Genomic DNA, 12,790 nt, shown 5'->3' on the forward strand with positions numbered 1-12,790 from the left:
GCAAGCGGTCTTGTCGCCTCTTCTCCACAGACCACCACCCCCACCCAGATCCATGTCTTCAACACGCGACACTTATCGCGTGGCTGTCGCCTGCAGTGATGAGCTTCTTCGTGCTGCGTATGAACTGCGCCACGAGGTATTCTATCTGGAGCAGGGCTATGACGAGGATCGCGAAGTCGATTCGTATGTATACGTGTCTCCTCACACGTAGGTTGGACGAAGTCAGTGTCCCTCTTGTGCTCCTTCGTGAGCGTGATCAAGCTGTCGTTGGCGTGATGCGCATCGTGCCGTACCCGGTACCGAGGGAGGAAGTGCCCTTTTATACACGTGCGCAGATTGCAGGCGGTCTTCTCCCTGGCCGTGGCAGGTCAGAGGCAGATATGGCCCAGCAGTTTGTAGCGGCGCAGACCACGACGCTATCGGGCTCGACACTGACGTACTCGGGCGGCAAGCTTGGCCGCATCGCTATCAGTCGTCAGGCGCGTGGACAAGGATGCGGAACGATCCTTGTCTCGGCCGCTGAGCAGTGGATGATCTCTGCCCTGCGTGCCGCGCAACGCCCCGACGGTGTGACTCATGTGGAGACCAAGTCGCAGCTCAGTTCGCAGAAGATCGCGCTTCGCTTCTACGAATCGCAAAACTATGTGACGCAAGGCGCAACGTACTTGGAAGAAGGCCAGCCGCACATTTTCTGTGTCAAGCCGTTGACCGTGTATTCCTGAGCGAGGCAAGGATATACATAACAAAAGGGGGGTGGGTATCTACGCTACCACGCGCTGCGCTTGGGCAAGGAGGTGGACCAACTTGGCTGTATTGTACGTCGGATGCGTGGGCAGCAGAGCCTTTTCGCCATGCGGACTTTGGTGGAAGTGATGCAACACCGTTGAGAGCACACGCCTGACCATACCACGATCTGCGGCTTGTGTATGCGCGTGCAGCAGCGCATTGAGCGTCGCTGTCCAGCTCGCGGGGATCGGCGGCGGCGCCCTATCGCGGACCTGCTCGGCAGGCATCCCGACGCTCTTGGCCATAGTGCCATGCGCCTGAAGCATCTCGTCGGCTATGCAGACGCCACGTCGGAACCCCGCGTGGCTCGCAGGCGTGCCGAGCAAGGCACGGGCCATTGTCATATAGGTCGTACTGGTAGGCACCATGGCAGGCGTAGAGAGGGTATCCCACAGCGCATACAACAGACGCAGCGTGGGCGACATGGCATCATCGTCGTCGGGCATAGCGTTTCGTAGCGACGATGGTACGTCCGACAACGGCATGGCGTCCACCACAGGCCGATGCTGCCACAACCCCACGACCACCGTCTCAAACGTGATCGGCGTCGGTGTGAGTTTCGGCGTCGTGCACATGGTATGGAGCAGTTGCAGCGCCATAGCAAGGCGCGGCGGCGCCTCGCGTGTCGTTGGAAGGCATGCCTTGATCATCGACGTAAAAGTCACGGAATTCGGCTCCACGTGCAGGGACTGCATAATCTGCATCACCTGCTCGACGCACTTTTCGCCTTGCCCCGGCGCAGGGAACGCACGTAGCATCGCATCCAGGACCGTAGTAAAGGTGACAACATCGGGAGTCAAGGACCGCTTCGCAATCTCGCGAAGAAGTTGCGCCATGCTCTTCATATCTTTACGGCGCGCACACGCACGCAGCACAATGTTCATCGTCGTAATTGTCGGCGCAGGCACCGAGCCACGGCCCATATGCGCGAGAAGGTGCATCGCCTGCGGCATATCGTTGCTCATGCACAGCCCATGCAGCACAGCATTGTACGTCTCGACAGGGATCGTCACGTCGTTGCGTGCCTGCAACGCCGCCAGCAGCGCTAGCGCTTCCCGCCCCTGCCGCAAGCGGAACAACGCCATAATCATGGTCGTGTAGCAAATCAAGTCAGGTTGCGCACTCGAGGGCCGATGGACCAAGGCCGTCGCGGCGCGCGCCAAAGGCATATCACACTCCGGCGCGGCGTGTGTCAGTACACGCCAGGTGGCATGCACAGCTTGTGGGAACCCTTGGCGCGAGTGGCCATCCAGCACGGCATTCCATACGGCCCAGGAAGGCCACATGGCATCGGCCGGCATCGTCGCTTGGACGTGCGCAATCACGTCCCACACCTGCGCCGCCCAATCCATACGATTCGCGCCGAGCAGCCCAGATAAACATACGGCCCATGTACTGTCGGTCCATGCACCCAGCTTCGCAGGCGAGGCACTGGGGTGCTGCGTAAGCCATGCCGGCTGCGACGTAGCTGTGGCGCTGGGCCGAACCCCTGCGTCCATCGCCGCTTGAATTAGACGCCAGGCATTGGGCACATCGCCCTTGGCAAAAAGACTCCCTAGCAAACGCGCGAGTCGGTTGGCGCCGGCATGCCCGCCTGTGCCGCCTAGCAAGCCACGCGCTAGTTCCGCGTGCGAGATCCATGCCAACGCACGCTGCGAAATCTCAGCGGCTTCCGCCTGCTCCCGTGGCCATGGAAATTTGGTATATTGACGCCGTGCATGTGCCAGATCGAAAAAGAGCTCTGTATGCGAGCCAACATCAAACGACTGCATCGTATGCACGAGCCCACGCAAGTCGTTGATCGTCGCGTAACACAGCACGAGCAGCTCCAGCAAGTCGTGCACATGCTGCGGTCGATGTGCGCCTGCATCGAGCCATAACGCCTCGTCCGCCTCGCGCGCACGAGCATGGCGTCGTGCCTGGACATACGCGTCAAACAACTGAATCGCTGCCGGCGCATCCCCACTAAGCAGCTCTACTTTCATCCATCCTTGCACCCCCAGAATATCCATACGCTCCGCGGTGTATCGCCCCCAAGCCATGCACCGTTCTTTCCAGGCGGACTGGCGTGCATGCAGCTGAGAGAGCATGGCCATGTTGGCACGCACGAGCGCAAGTACATCTGCATGGTCATGTCGGCGCATGTGCGGCAGCTCCTGCCGTGCGCGAAGAGTGTCCCACGCCTCCCATACTTGCTCGAGATCTCGTGCTTCTAGGCCAGCACGAAGCGACTGCAGCTGACTCGAGGCAGGAGCACGGACCGATGTCCATAGCGACCGGGTCCATGGACGCACTCTCGCCGCGAGCATGGAAGACGCACGTCGTAGGAAGACCGTCGTCGTCGCAGGCCAGCGTCGCCTTGCATGGCGGAGGTCGATCTCGGCCGATGCGTCCATCGCCTCCACGTCGCAGCGGCTCTGGCGGGTGTGCGAACCAACACCGAGGTGCGCGCGGACGTCTGCCAGCATGGCCGTCGATCATGATGCCGAGCCGCTCCTGGAAGAGGGACGGCTCCATGAAGATCAGGTATATACCTTAGATGAGGATGCTGCGTATGTGCTACCACAGCAGCGGCGGTACTTGTACGCCCCCATCTCGTATGAGCAGGCGATGCGGCCCCATCGTCCGATGTGGCATCCCCTCTATTGGTACGACCTCGCGCGTGAAAACAGCCACGTATTCGATATGTTCCGTCCGTCAGATCGCGTGAAGTGGGTATGGGATCGAACTACGTCAGTGCTTACTGTGCTGTGGCCGCACAGTCGCATTCATCAGACCATCCTTATCATTCTTGGATTGTGGGTGTTGCTGAGCTATGCCAACTGGTCCGTGAGCCAAGTCCTTCCACGCTCGCCCCTGGATGGCTATGACTACTGGAGCTTCCATGACAAGCTGCGGCATGACTTGGCCAACGTCCACTTGGCGCCACGCCCAGGCGATGGCCTTGTGGACCAAAATGCGACATGGTCCTTCCTCTTTTGCTACAGCACAGGCGAACCTCTACGCTACATTGACGCCATTCGGTGCAAGAACCGCGCGAACTTTACCTTGGAACCGTTCCCGCAAGACAATTCCCTCTCTTCCACGGATCACTCGTACCTGTTTGTGAACCCTGTCATTGCCGAAGCACAGGAATGGTACCCACGGACAGTCGCCAAGCCTGTCATTACGGACGAAATGCTGGAGCGCAGTGCACCCATGCCACCAGCCTACGTGTACATGGTAAAGCATGCAGTGCCTGATCCGAGCGATGAAATCGCGTCCAAAATTCACGTGTACATCACAGCCACGTACGATAAAGAAGCTGTGCCGATGCTTCAGCGCGCGATGGTAGCTAAACTCTCCCATGGACTCACATCGAGTGGAGTAGAGATCCTCACTGCTCGCAATCCAGAGTACGGCAGTTTCGTGGCAGAAAATCACAATCCGCTCGAGTTTGATATTGTGGTCTCCTTCCCCGAGACACAGCCAGTGTCTGGCTTTGTGACAGATATTCGCGAGGGCTTTGTGGAAGCCTTTACCGAGAAAGCGTACGAACGTGCGCGTGAATTGCATCACGAGGCTTCGTTGGAGTTCGGCAAAGGGTCCTGGTCGCTGTTCGGTGGGCCCATGAAACTTAAGCCGAAGGAGGCTACCCCGGAAGAGCAGGCAGAAATGCGGCGCCTGCGTGACATTGAGCAATTCTTTGGCCGATTTACGTCGTATGTCCAGTATGGTACAATTCATCTGGGTGGTGTCGTGCGTGCCCACTCAGAAATCATCGCCAAGACGCTGCATGGCTCCATTGCCAGCAGTGCGAAGCTCATGGCACAATACGTGTACATGTGGACACACAAGGGCCCAGTGACGCTGCATCAACGCTCCTTCACATCTGGTCATTTACAAACACATCTGTCCTCCAATCGCGACTCTATCGAAGCGTATGAAGATGCCCACATTTTTGGCTCGAAGACCAGTGTCAAGAGCGTGCATGGTAATATCAAGGGTCCGGCTCTGTACCACGCGAACTTTTCTCTCGAAATGACCACAGACTACGGCATGGTCGAGGCGCGTGTCTCTGTGGAAAAGCCCATGTTGGTCGACGTTTCCTATGATGACTTTTTGCACGCCGAGGAAGGGCGGCGTGTCGAAGCCACTCTGCAGGCGCGCGATGGCCACGTCTACTTGGACGTGGTCTCCCAACAGGCCGGTGTGCCCTTCCGCGCTGAAGTACACAGTGACAAGGACGAAGTGGAAGTCCACCTGCCGGCAGAATACGAAGGGATCCTCCACGTGCAAGGCACCGAAGTGCAATTGCCTCCGCCACCCACGGCACAGGGCCGGCATTGGGAGCCAATGGATGTGAAAACCACTGCACCTTTAGCGGCGGCCCAGGCGCGTGTGTACTATGACGAAACAGCGCGTGGACCTGCTCCCCCCACACCTCCCTCAACACCTGTGCATCTCGAGCCAGGCAAAACACCCATTGACTATGGTGCTTCTGTCACAGCCTATTCGGCAGAACAGCAAGCCAAGATTCTTATTACGTAAAAGACGTTGTCCAACATGCCTTGGATGCGTATGTATATATGTACTAGTTATAAATACCAATGTCGATTGACCCATGACACAGACGCCGTAGGCGGCGCCGGCCTCGCCTCCCCCGATGCTGCCTCCTTGAACTGTGCGCAGTAGGCATCCACATCGGCCTCACGTCTACGTCGTTTGGGCGGCCGACGCCGTTCTTTTGCCCATGCTGCGTACAGTGATCGTTTTTGTGGCGGCCGCGTCGATGTGATCGGTGACGAGGGTACAGCAGCAATATGGCGCTGTACCAATGTGCCAAGAGCCACAAGGGCACTGGCATCGAAATGCAACGCCATGGAACGAGACCACCCCATGGAATGCCGAGCCCAGTACGCAAATAGCTCCGAATCCGCCGTCATGCTCACATCAGGCACATATACAGCATCGCGAAGTGCTATACACGCCTCGGGACTTTGATCGCTGGGGCATGCTTCCGGCAAGGCTGGAGAGAGAAGGCTGTGTGCTTGATACAGCTGTGCTGCATAGTAATGCAAAGCTTGCAAAAAGGACTGGAGTTAGTAGTAAGGAAAACGTACGCTGGCAGGTAGTCGGGAATCTAGGGTAAGTGCTGCTATACGTACCTCGTTCTGGGGCATAGATCCAGCCATACTCGCCTGCGATATAATCACGCTCGCTCTCTTCTGTCCATTGTGCACTAACAGGCAGGACTTGCATGGCCAGGCGCCGCAGCGTAGCTTGCCTTGCTTCTGGCGTGGCCAAAGAGTCCTCTGCTAGCTCTTCCTCGTCGTCGTTTGATGCAGGCGGGCGATTTGGCCGGACTTTCAGCGTGCCTCGAAGGAGTTTCGCCATGCTACGTTCCATCTCCGCGCCGTACAATGGGATTCGCGCACGAGAGGGGCCGTCTGTACGTATGGAGGGAATGAGCGGGTCTTGGCGCTCGAGAGCCTGAGAAGGTATCCAGTAGGGCGATTGTCGTTCAATAGTCCCGCCTACGACGCGTCGCTGGCGCCGAAGCTGGATAGTGGCATAGGATAAACCTTCCAGGTCATGAGTGATGGGTGCCAGAGTATCTTGCCGGAGTACCAAGGCGGTATCCGCGTTGTCCAAGGCATCTCGACGATTCCGTTGCGTAATCTGACTCGATGGGGCAGGTACGTTGGGGCCCATCTCGGCAGCCAGCGACGTAGGTAGGCCCAAGTCCTCTGGGGTGCCAAGATTGATCGGCATCGCACGTGTGCCAAATGTATCTTTCAGAGACGACACACGAGCATAGCTCGGCGTAGGGTCGGTGCCGTTGAGGGAGGATACGCGAAGAGCAGCTACATCCCAGACCGTGGTACTGCGAGCCGTACCTGACATGGCGTGGCCCTTGCGCCAAGGTGCCAGGCAAAATAAAAAGTAGAAGGACAGCTATTAGTCAACTCGATCACTACATAGACAAACGACAATTAGTGGAGGAAGAGGGTGCGAAGCTGCTGCATCGTGTCTTCGGGGCTGGTCACTGTGTGACCAATCACACCGGGATGCGTAAAGATTTCGTAGTCGTTACCACCAGGGAACGTCTTGTCGCCGAAGAAATGGATTTCCTTCCAGCCATCCTGCAAGGAGATGCCTTTTTCGTTGACGTGGTTCAGCGCATACGTCTTGTCCCAGCCAGCAGGGAACACATCGAAGCTGATCTGCCCACCGATACTGTAGGTAAGTCCATAGTCAGGGAATTCGCTCTTCAGCGCATCGACAAACTTAGCACGGATACTGTGCTCTTTGTCATACACTTCGAATTCGTGACGCTCCTGGATGCTCGCATTGCGGCCGATCGGGCTGATGTTGACCATCCCGCGGCGAAACTCCACAAACGTACCACTACACGTCAGATATGCCGTATACGTACCGCATCACAGGGACATCCAGCTTGGCAATGTATGCCAGTGCAAACTTGACAAATTTCTTGTACTTTTCCTCGCCCAGCCAGTTGATAAACGACTGGCTCGGCAGCTGCTCACCCATACGGTAGGCCGTCAAACCGTTCTCGGCAAAGCCGTAATCAAACTGCATCGTAATATCAGGGTGCCCCGGCAGCTGAAGCTGTTCACGAATCTTCGACAAATCACTCCCGCCCACGAAGCCGATCACGACCTGCTCGCGCAGTGCCCTGAGGGTCTCCAGCATGGCATCCGATACCTGCTGACGAGCCGGCGTGAGTGTGCCATCGACATCAAACAGACACAAAATGCCAGGCTGTTTACGTTCTGCGAAGGGTGTGGCGCTAGACATGATATTCACAAGGAAAACAAAACAACCTGTTCATTCCAACGCTTCCAAACCGAGTGCGTCTAGCCATGCGTTGTTGTGCACGGGCCTGACCACGTGGAAAGTGTGTTCAGACACTCGACTCCGTGTGGAAATCGCTTCATTGGAATCACGTGGGTCTACAGCGTTCTAAAGTGCCCTCGCTTCGCGAGCAATCGGGGGTGGAGAAGGCGTACGTGATGGAGCGAGGGGGGCGTCTTCCTGGTATGGCGACACGGGTCGGCGATGTCGAGAAGAGTCACCTGGGTACGGTTCGGGGGATTGCGAACGAGACCGTTCGCGTTCATACGGCCGGTACGAAGGCGCTCGGCGCTGGTCGTCCCTGTCTGTGGGCGCACGCCGGCGTGCGCTCCGCTCGTCCTCAGCCAGGCGAGAAGCTCGCTCCTCACGTAGCCTTCGTGTTTCTTCGCGGCGCTGCTCACGTTCCTCTATACGCTGCATCCTGCGCTGCTCTTGTAGTTCATGATCGAAGGCTTGGCCTTCTTCATAGTCGGGACGGATACGTAAAGCTCTCTGCATCTTTTGCGACTCCACTTCCTTCGCTGCGCCGCGCATATGGGTATCTGAGGGACGAAGCTGCTTCGCCTCGGCATGTGTCGGCTTGGCAAATCGATTGGGCGCTGCCTCTAATCGCGCACGTAAAGATTGGCGAAGCGACGCCACCCGTTGCTGAATCTCGTCCTCAGGAAGTCTATCGCCATGAGCCAGTGTGTCATACGTACCCTTTCTCTTCCAGCTCATCTTGCAGTTCAATGCACTGGATTTCAATTTTGCGCCGTTGCTCATGCGCTACAATCTGGGCATCAGGTTGTGTGTGTCGTGGAGGCGCCTCTTTCTCACGCCCTGCCGGCAGCGGATCGCGCGGTCGCAAATGGGATAAGTTGCGCTGCACATAACCATTTGTGCCACTGCATCGTAAGAGGATCAGTTACGTACCTGCCACGCGCCGTCTGCAATCCAATTCCGTTGTACATGGCACCGACGAGCGCGCGTACAGTCTCAGCGGCGTGACAACGACGACGGTGGGTGCTTAGTCAGCCGTCTGCGCCGGAGCAGGGACGCCATTGTCGTCGGTCCGACGCGAGTTCGTCGACCAGACGACGCCCGCTGGAGAACGTAAGCCTGCTCGAGTATGGAAGACGCGCACTTGCAGCCGTCCATGCCGCAAAGTGGTGAGGGCATGACGGCCTTAGATCTGCATCATCTTATCTCGCAGTTCTGCCAAAGACCTGATCCGTCAGAGCTGTCGAGTGCCAATGCCGACTCGCTTCCAGGAAGTTCGGCCCAGCGTGAGCATGCCCTTCTGGAGCTAAGCAAAAAGCGTGAGCAGTATGAGGACCTGGCTCTGGTGCTATGGAACAGTTTTGGTGTGATGCCATCGCTGTTGCAAGAGATCATCTCGGTGTACCCTCTGCTCTCGCCGCCTGTCCTTACTGCGCATGCGTCGAACCGCGTGTGCAATGCTCTAGCCCTTCTGCAATGCGTGGCCAGTCATAACGAAACGCGTGGACCCTTTCTGCAAGGTACGTCTAGCTATGCACTCACATGTAGCCCACATCCCTCTCTTCCTGTATCCCTTCCTGAACACCACGTCCAAGTCGCGGCCTTTTGAATACCTCCGCTTGACGTCACTGGGTGTGATTGGTGCCTTGGTAAAGCAAAACGACAAGTCCGATGTAATTACGTTTCTGCTCTCGACAGAGATCATACCATTGTGCCTGCGTATCATGGAGACAGGTTCGGAGCTCTCCAAGACGGTGGCCATCTTTATCGTGCAAAAGATTCTTCTGGATGATTTGGGCCTCAACTACATCTGCCAAACCTATGAGCGCTTCTACGCTGTGGGTACGGTGCTGAGCAACATGGTCAATCAGATCGTGGAAAGCCAAGCGATCCGGCTGCTGAAGCATGTCGTTCGCTGCTACCTGCGTCTGAGTGACAATCCTCGAGCGCGCGAAGCTTTGCGTTCCTGCTTGCCGGCGCCCCTTCGTGATGCGACCTTCTCTCAGCTCTTGAAGAACGACCACATTACCAAGCGCTGCCTCGCGACGCTTCTGTTGAACCTGTCGGACCGTGCAGAAAACTAGTCATGACGGCCCTCCAAAATGATTCTATCTGTCTCGCTGGCGACGGACGACCAGCTAACGATGCCTTTATACCGATCCTGGCCCTGGCCAAGGACTAAGCGCATTGTGTACGAATCCATGGTGTATTGTACATTGGAAAATGGTGCATGTGCATTGCTTCTATGATCGAGTTTGTCTACACATTAGAGTAGTCACAAAATTGCTACATGCTTGTTTTAGAAAGAGGAATCCACACGTCGTCGCCGACGCGCGGGACGCGACGGGGACGTGGTAGAGACGTCTGTGCTGGACGACGAGCCTAGCACAGCAGAGCGAGACGCAGTATGGGGTGTCGCTGGGACAGCTGACTGCGTCGCCGTACGTCCCCGCGTAGGCCGTCGAGGTGGAGGAGGTGGAGAGGGCGACGCAGGGGCTGAGGGACGCATTTCCTCGTACATGGAGTCTTGCGACGACGGCGCCTCCGACGGCGCCTCCATGGCGATAGGATGCGAAGCGAGCTGCTCTAACGCCTCTTGGATCTGTGACTCTTGCATATGACGCGACGATAGCTGCCGCTCGACACTCTGGAGCGTTTGGTTGACAAAGGTCTCAATAGCCTCTCGCTCTTCTTTCTCCACGTACCCAATCACACTCTTTTGCAGTTGCGACGCGTTAAGTAGATCAAATTGTTGTACACGAATATGGTCCATGACCAAGGAGGCCAAATCCACGCGCTCGAGCTTTTCTGCGGGGGCCATACGCTGGTCCCATGGTACGACCGAAGGACGCGCTGTGTTGTCACGGCGTTGTCGCTCGCGCCGAAGCTGCAGTTGCAGCAGCTCTTTAGGATTCGCGACGCGTCCCACAAACTCTTGGCCAAAACGCGCAAGGTTTCCAAGAGGGATTTGGGTATCGTAGTGCACGCGCAAGCGAATGAGCGGCAATGGCATAGGGGGCCGCGTCGCGGGAGTATGATGCTGCATGCGTTCGTCCCATTGCACGGCCGCTTGCTCCATGAGTTGCTCAATCTAGGTCAGAAGGCAGCGTACGTACATGCTGGCGAAGAAGCTTGGTCACACTGATGCGGTCGGTGGGATCGATGCGCGCTGTAGCGGCCTCTGAGGTCAAGTTGATGTCTTTCATCACAAAGGGGCGAACGGTCTCGAGGGGAATCGGCTCGACCTTGAAATCTTTGCCACATACTTGTACAATCGCCGCACATTTCTGCGTCACTTCGCCCGGGGAGAGACTGGTCACGACGGTGCTTCCTGGCTGTGAAATGTAGTAGTTCTTCTCCGACACGGCTTCAGGGCTGATTCGCTGCTCATGCTCGTGGCCCCATACCACGTAGTGCAGCGAGTCATCCAGAGCACTTTCGGGCACATAGGCCTTGGGGTTGTGTGAAGCGCTACGGTGAGCCGGCAAAGTACGTACCGATTCTGGTGTAGTACCATGATATTGAACCAATCTTCGGTATCTTCGGAAGGTCGATACATACATATGTGCTTCTCACGTAGCTCATGCGACATGCGCTCGTCTTTCATGTTGCCCATACCATACAAGGCGATGCGTGTATCGCCCTTGCGCAGAAGAATGGGGCGTACGTGAAGCATGTCGTCAGGGATGCCACCGGCCGTGCGTTTTCGCGAATGGTGAGTAGCAGGCAGAGTCATACGCCCAAAGTAGTTGATTAGACCTGCCGCCGCTAGCACGTCCAGGGCGGATAAGGAGCCGTCTTCGCCTAGGCCTTGCGGATCGTCGTGATTGCCATGGATCGAGAAGACGGGGATGCTTACATTTAGATTGGCGTCATCGTAGTTGATGCTTGGGAACGATACATCTTTGCGCTTGTCGTCGTACGGGTCACTGAGTAGCTCCATGGACACAGGATCGTCGCCAAACGTGTATTCACGCAGCAACGACATGGTCTTAAACATGGTAGGCCGCGAAGGCTTGTTGTCATGGAACAGATCGCCACCGAGGAGAATAAAGTCCACCTGCGTGTGAGATGGGTGGCACGTACCTGTTGGTCCTTGGCGATGCGCAGAAGCTCACGAAACGTGTGCAGGGCGTCTTGGCCACGCACAGGATCGCGTTCCAGGTAGCCGATGCTGCTGTCAGGGCCACCCACGCATAATACATACTGCGTATCCGACGCAAGAAGAAACCGAACCGTGTTCGTCTCTGTGTGGTGAGCATAGAGCACGGGACGTACCCTCCGGCGCGAGATCGGACGATGCCATGAGGACCACGCGTACCTGCCCTGGTCACGCGTCGCAGGCTTTTTTGTATGTGGAGAAGGTCGTGTCACGTACAGAAAGTCTATTTACTTACGAACGGCGGGGCCACTTGGCAGCCAGCCATTGTGGCACGGCACGGAGATAGGAGGCCATTTGGGAGACGAAGGGCGATACGCTCACGCCAATGTTGACGCATGGCAGCGGCTGATTGTCCTGTGTACCACCTGTGACATGAATCGAGAACTTGGCTGCGTGTGAGAGAGAGCGGGGCGTACGTACCAGGTGGCAAACGGGCCGGTACGAGGACAGTGTGTGACACATCGTAGTCCCCTGGCGGGATAGGGCATTGCACTTCGACGTCATTCTCACGCAATACGTCGCAGAAATCGAGGCGCTCCGAGTACAGCTTAAGCACACCGATATGCACATCGACGTCCAGATAGGTGCCCTCCTATCAATTAGCCGTAGTCCTCCATACGTACCGTAATGTCCGAGAGCACAGTGCCGACGCCACGCACCGTCAGATTATGGCCTTTCATGGGTGGATCCGGATCGAGTGTCACGCTCTGGATGGTGATCACGGGGGGGATCGGACTGCAGTCTTCCATGTGCCATCCGATCTGCGCGATCTTGGGGTGGGGCGCAGCACTGGGCACATCCAACTCAAGGCCTTGGGCCGTGGCCTCCTGCTCCAAGATCGCTACCAGATCCATAGGCTCGTCCTCGTCTAGCGCGGGGCGGAACACCACTTGACCATGTTCACCACACGGGACGGCCGTCACGATAGCGCACAGCAGCGCGACAAAGCTTATCGCCCACGCCACCTTCATATTGGTCAATGTAGGAGGCCAGGACGCCTGC

General features: G+C 57.1%; 8 protein-coding genes across 8 annotated transcripts; 3 read left to right on the forward strand and 5 right to left on the reverse strand.

The window, feature by feature from the left end:
* Nucleotides 1-52: 52 nt before the first annotated feature.
* Nucleotides 53-722, forward strand: Malapachy_3735 (gnat family; the record flags this gene model as incomplete). Its single annotated transcript, XM_018138194.1, has 2 exons — nt 53-183; nt 212-722. 2 exons carry the CDS (start codon nt 53-55, stop codon nt 720-722), a joined length of 642 nt encoding a protein of 213 aa, XP_017991702.1.
* Nucleotides 723-761: 39 nt separating this feature from the next.
* Nucleotides 762-3,095, reverse strand: Malapachy_3740 (hypothetical protein; the record flags this gene model as incomplete). The annotated part of the gene is made up of 1 exon (XM_018138199.1): nt 762-3,095. One exon carries the CDS (start codon nt 3,093-3,095, stop codon nt 762-764), a length of 2,334 nt encoding a protein of 777 aa, XP_017991998.1.
* Nucleotides 3,096-3,252: 157 nt separating this feature from the next.
* Nucleotides 3,253-5,316, forward strand: Malapachy_3730 (hypothetical protein; the record flags this gene model as incomplete). Its single annotated transcript, XM_018138189.1, has 1 exon — nt 3,253-5,316. The coding sequence occupies one exon, from the start codon at nt 3,253-3,255 to the stop codon at nt 5,314-5,316; it is 2,064 nt and encodes a 687-aa protein (XP_017991705.1).
* Nucleotides 5,317-5,363: 47 nt separating this feature from the next.
* On the reverse strand, nt 5,364-6,672 carry Malapachy_3743 (hypothetical protein; the record flags this gene model as incomplete). Its single annotated transcript, XM_018138202.1, has 3 exons — nt 5,364-5,861; nt 5,889-5,908; nt 5,934-6,672. 3 exons carry the CDS (start codon nt 6,670-6,672, stop codon nt 5,364-5,366), a joined length of 1,257 nt encoding a protein of 418 aa, XP_017991995.1.
* An 89-nt stretch (nt 6,673-6,761) lies between these two features.
* Malapachy_3718 (phosphomannomutase) lies at nt 6,762-8,597 on the reverse strand (the record flags this gene model as incomplete). The annotated part of the gene is made up of 5 exons (XM_018138178.1): nt 6,762-7,176; nt 7,205-7,562; nt 7,962-8,314; nt 8,346-8,531; nt 8,560-8,597. 5 exons carry the CDS (start codon nt 8,595-8,597, stop codon nt 6,762-6,764), a joined length of 1,350 nt encoding a protein of 449 aa, XP_017991769.1.
* Nucleotides 8,598-8,755: 158 nt separating this feature from the next.
* On the forward strand, nt 8,756-9,710 carry Malapachy_3708 (rcd1 protein involved in sexual development; the record flags this gene model as incomplete). Its single annotated transcript, XM_018138169.1, has 2 exons — nt 8,756-9,146; nt 9,175-9,710. 2 exons carry the CDS (start codon nt 8,756-8,758, stop codon nt 9,708-9,710), a joined length of 927 nt encoding a protein of 308 aa, XP_017991825.1.
* Nucleotides 9,711-9,925: 215 nt separating this feature from the next.
* Nucleotides 9,926-11,932, reverse strand: Malapachy_3720 (dna repair exonuclease; the record flags this gene model as incomplete). Its single annotated transcript, XM_018138180.1, has 5 exons — nt 9,926-10,717; nt 10,743-11,097; nt 11,124-11,686; nt 11,713-11,873; nt 11,905-11,932. 5 exons carry the CDS (start codon nt 11,930-11,932, stop codon nt 9,926-9,928), a joined length of 1,899 nt encoding a protein of 632 aa, XP_017991734.1.
* An 87-nt stretch (nt 11,933-12,019) lies between these two features.
* On the reverse strand, nt 12,020-12,759 carry Malapachy_3723 (hypothetical protein; the record flags this gene model as incomplete). Its single annotated transcript, XM_018138183.1, has 3 exons — nt 12,020-12,177; nt 12,209-12,380; nt 12,412-12,759. 3 exons carry the CDS (start codon nt 12,757-12,759, stop codon nt 12,020-12,022), a joined length of 678 nt encoding a protein of 225 aa, XP_017991735.1.
* Between the last annotated feature and the right edge of the window lie 31 nt (nt 12,760-12,790).

Source organism: Malassezia pachydermatis (genome assembly GCF_001278385.1).
Source record: "Malassezia pachydermatis strain CBS 1879 chromosome Unknown scaffold4, whole genome shotgun sequence".
Classification (NCBI taxonomy): domain Eukaryota; kingdom Fungi; phylum Basidiomycota; class Malasseziomycetes; order Malasseziales; family Malasseziaceae; genus Malassezia; species Malassezia pachydermatis.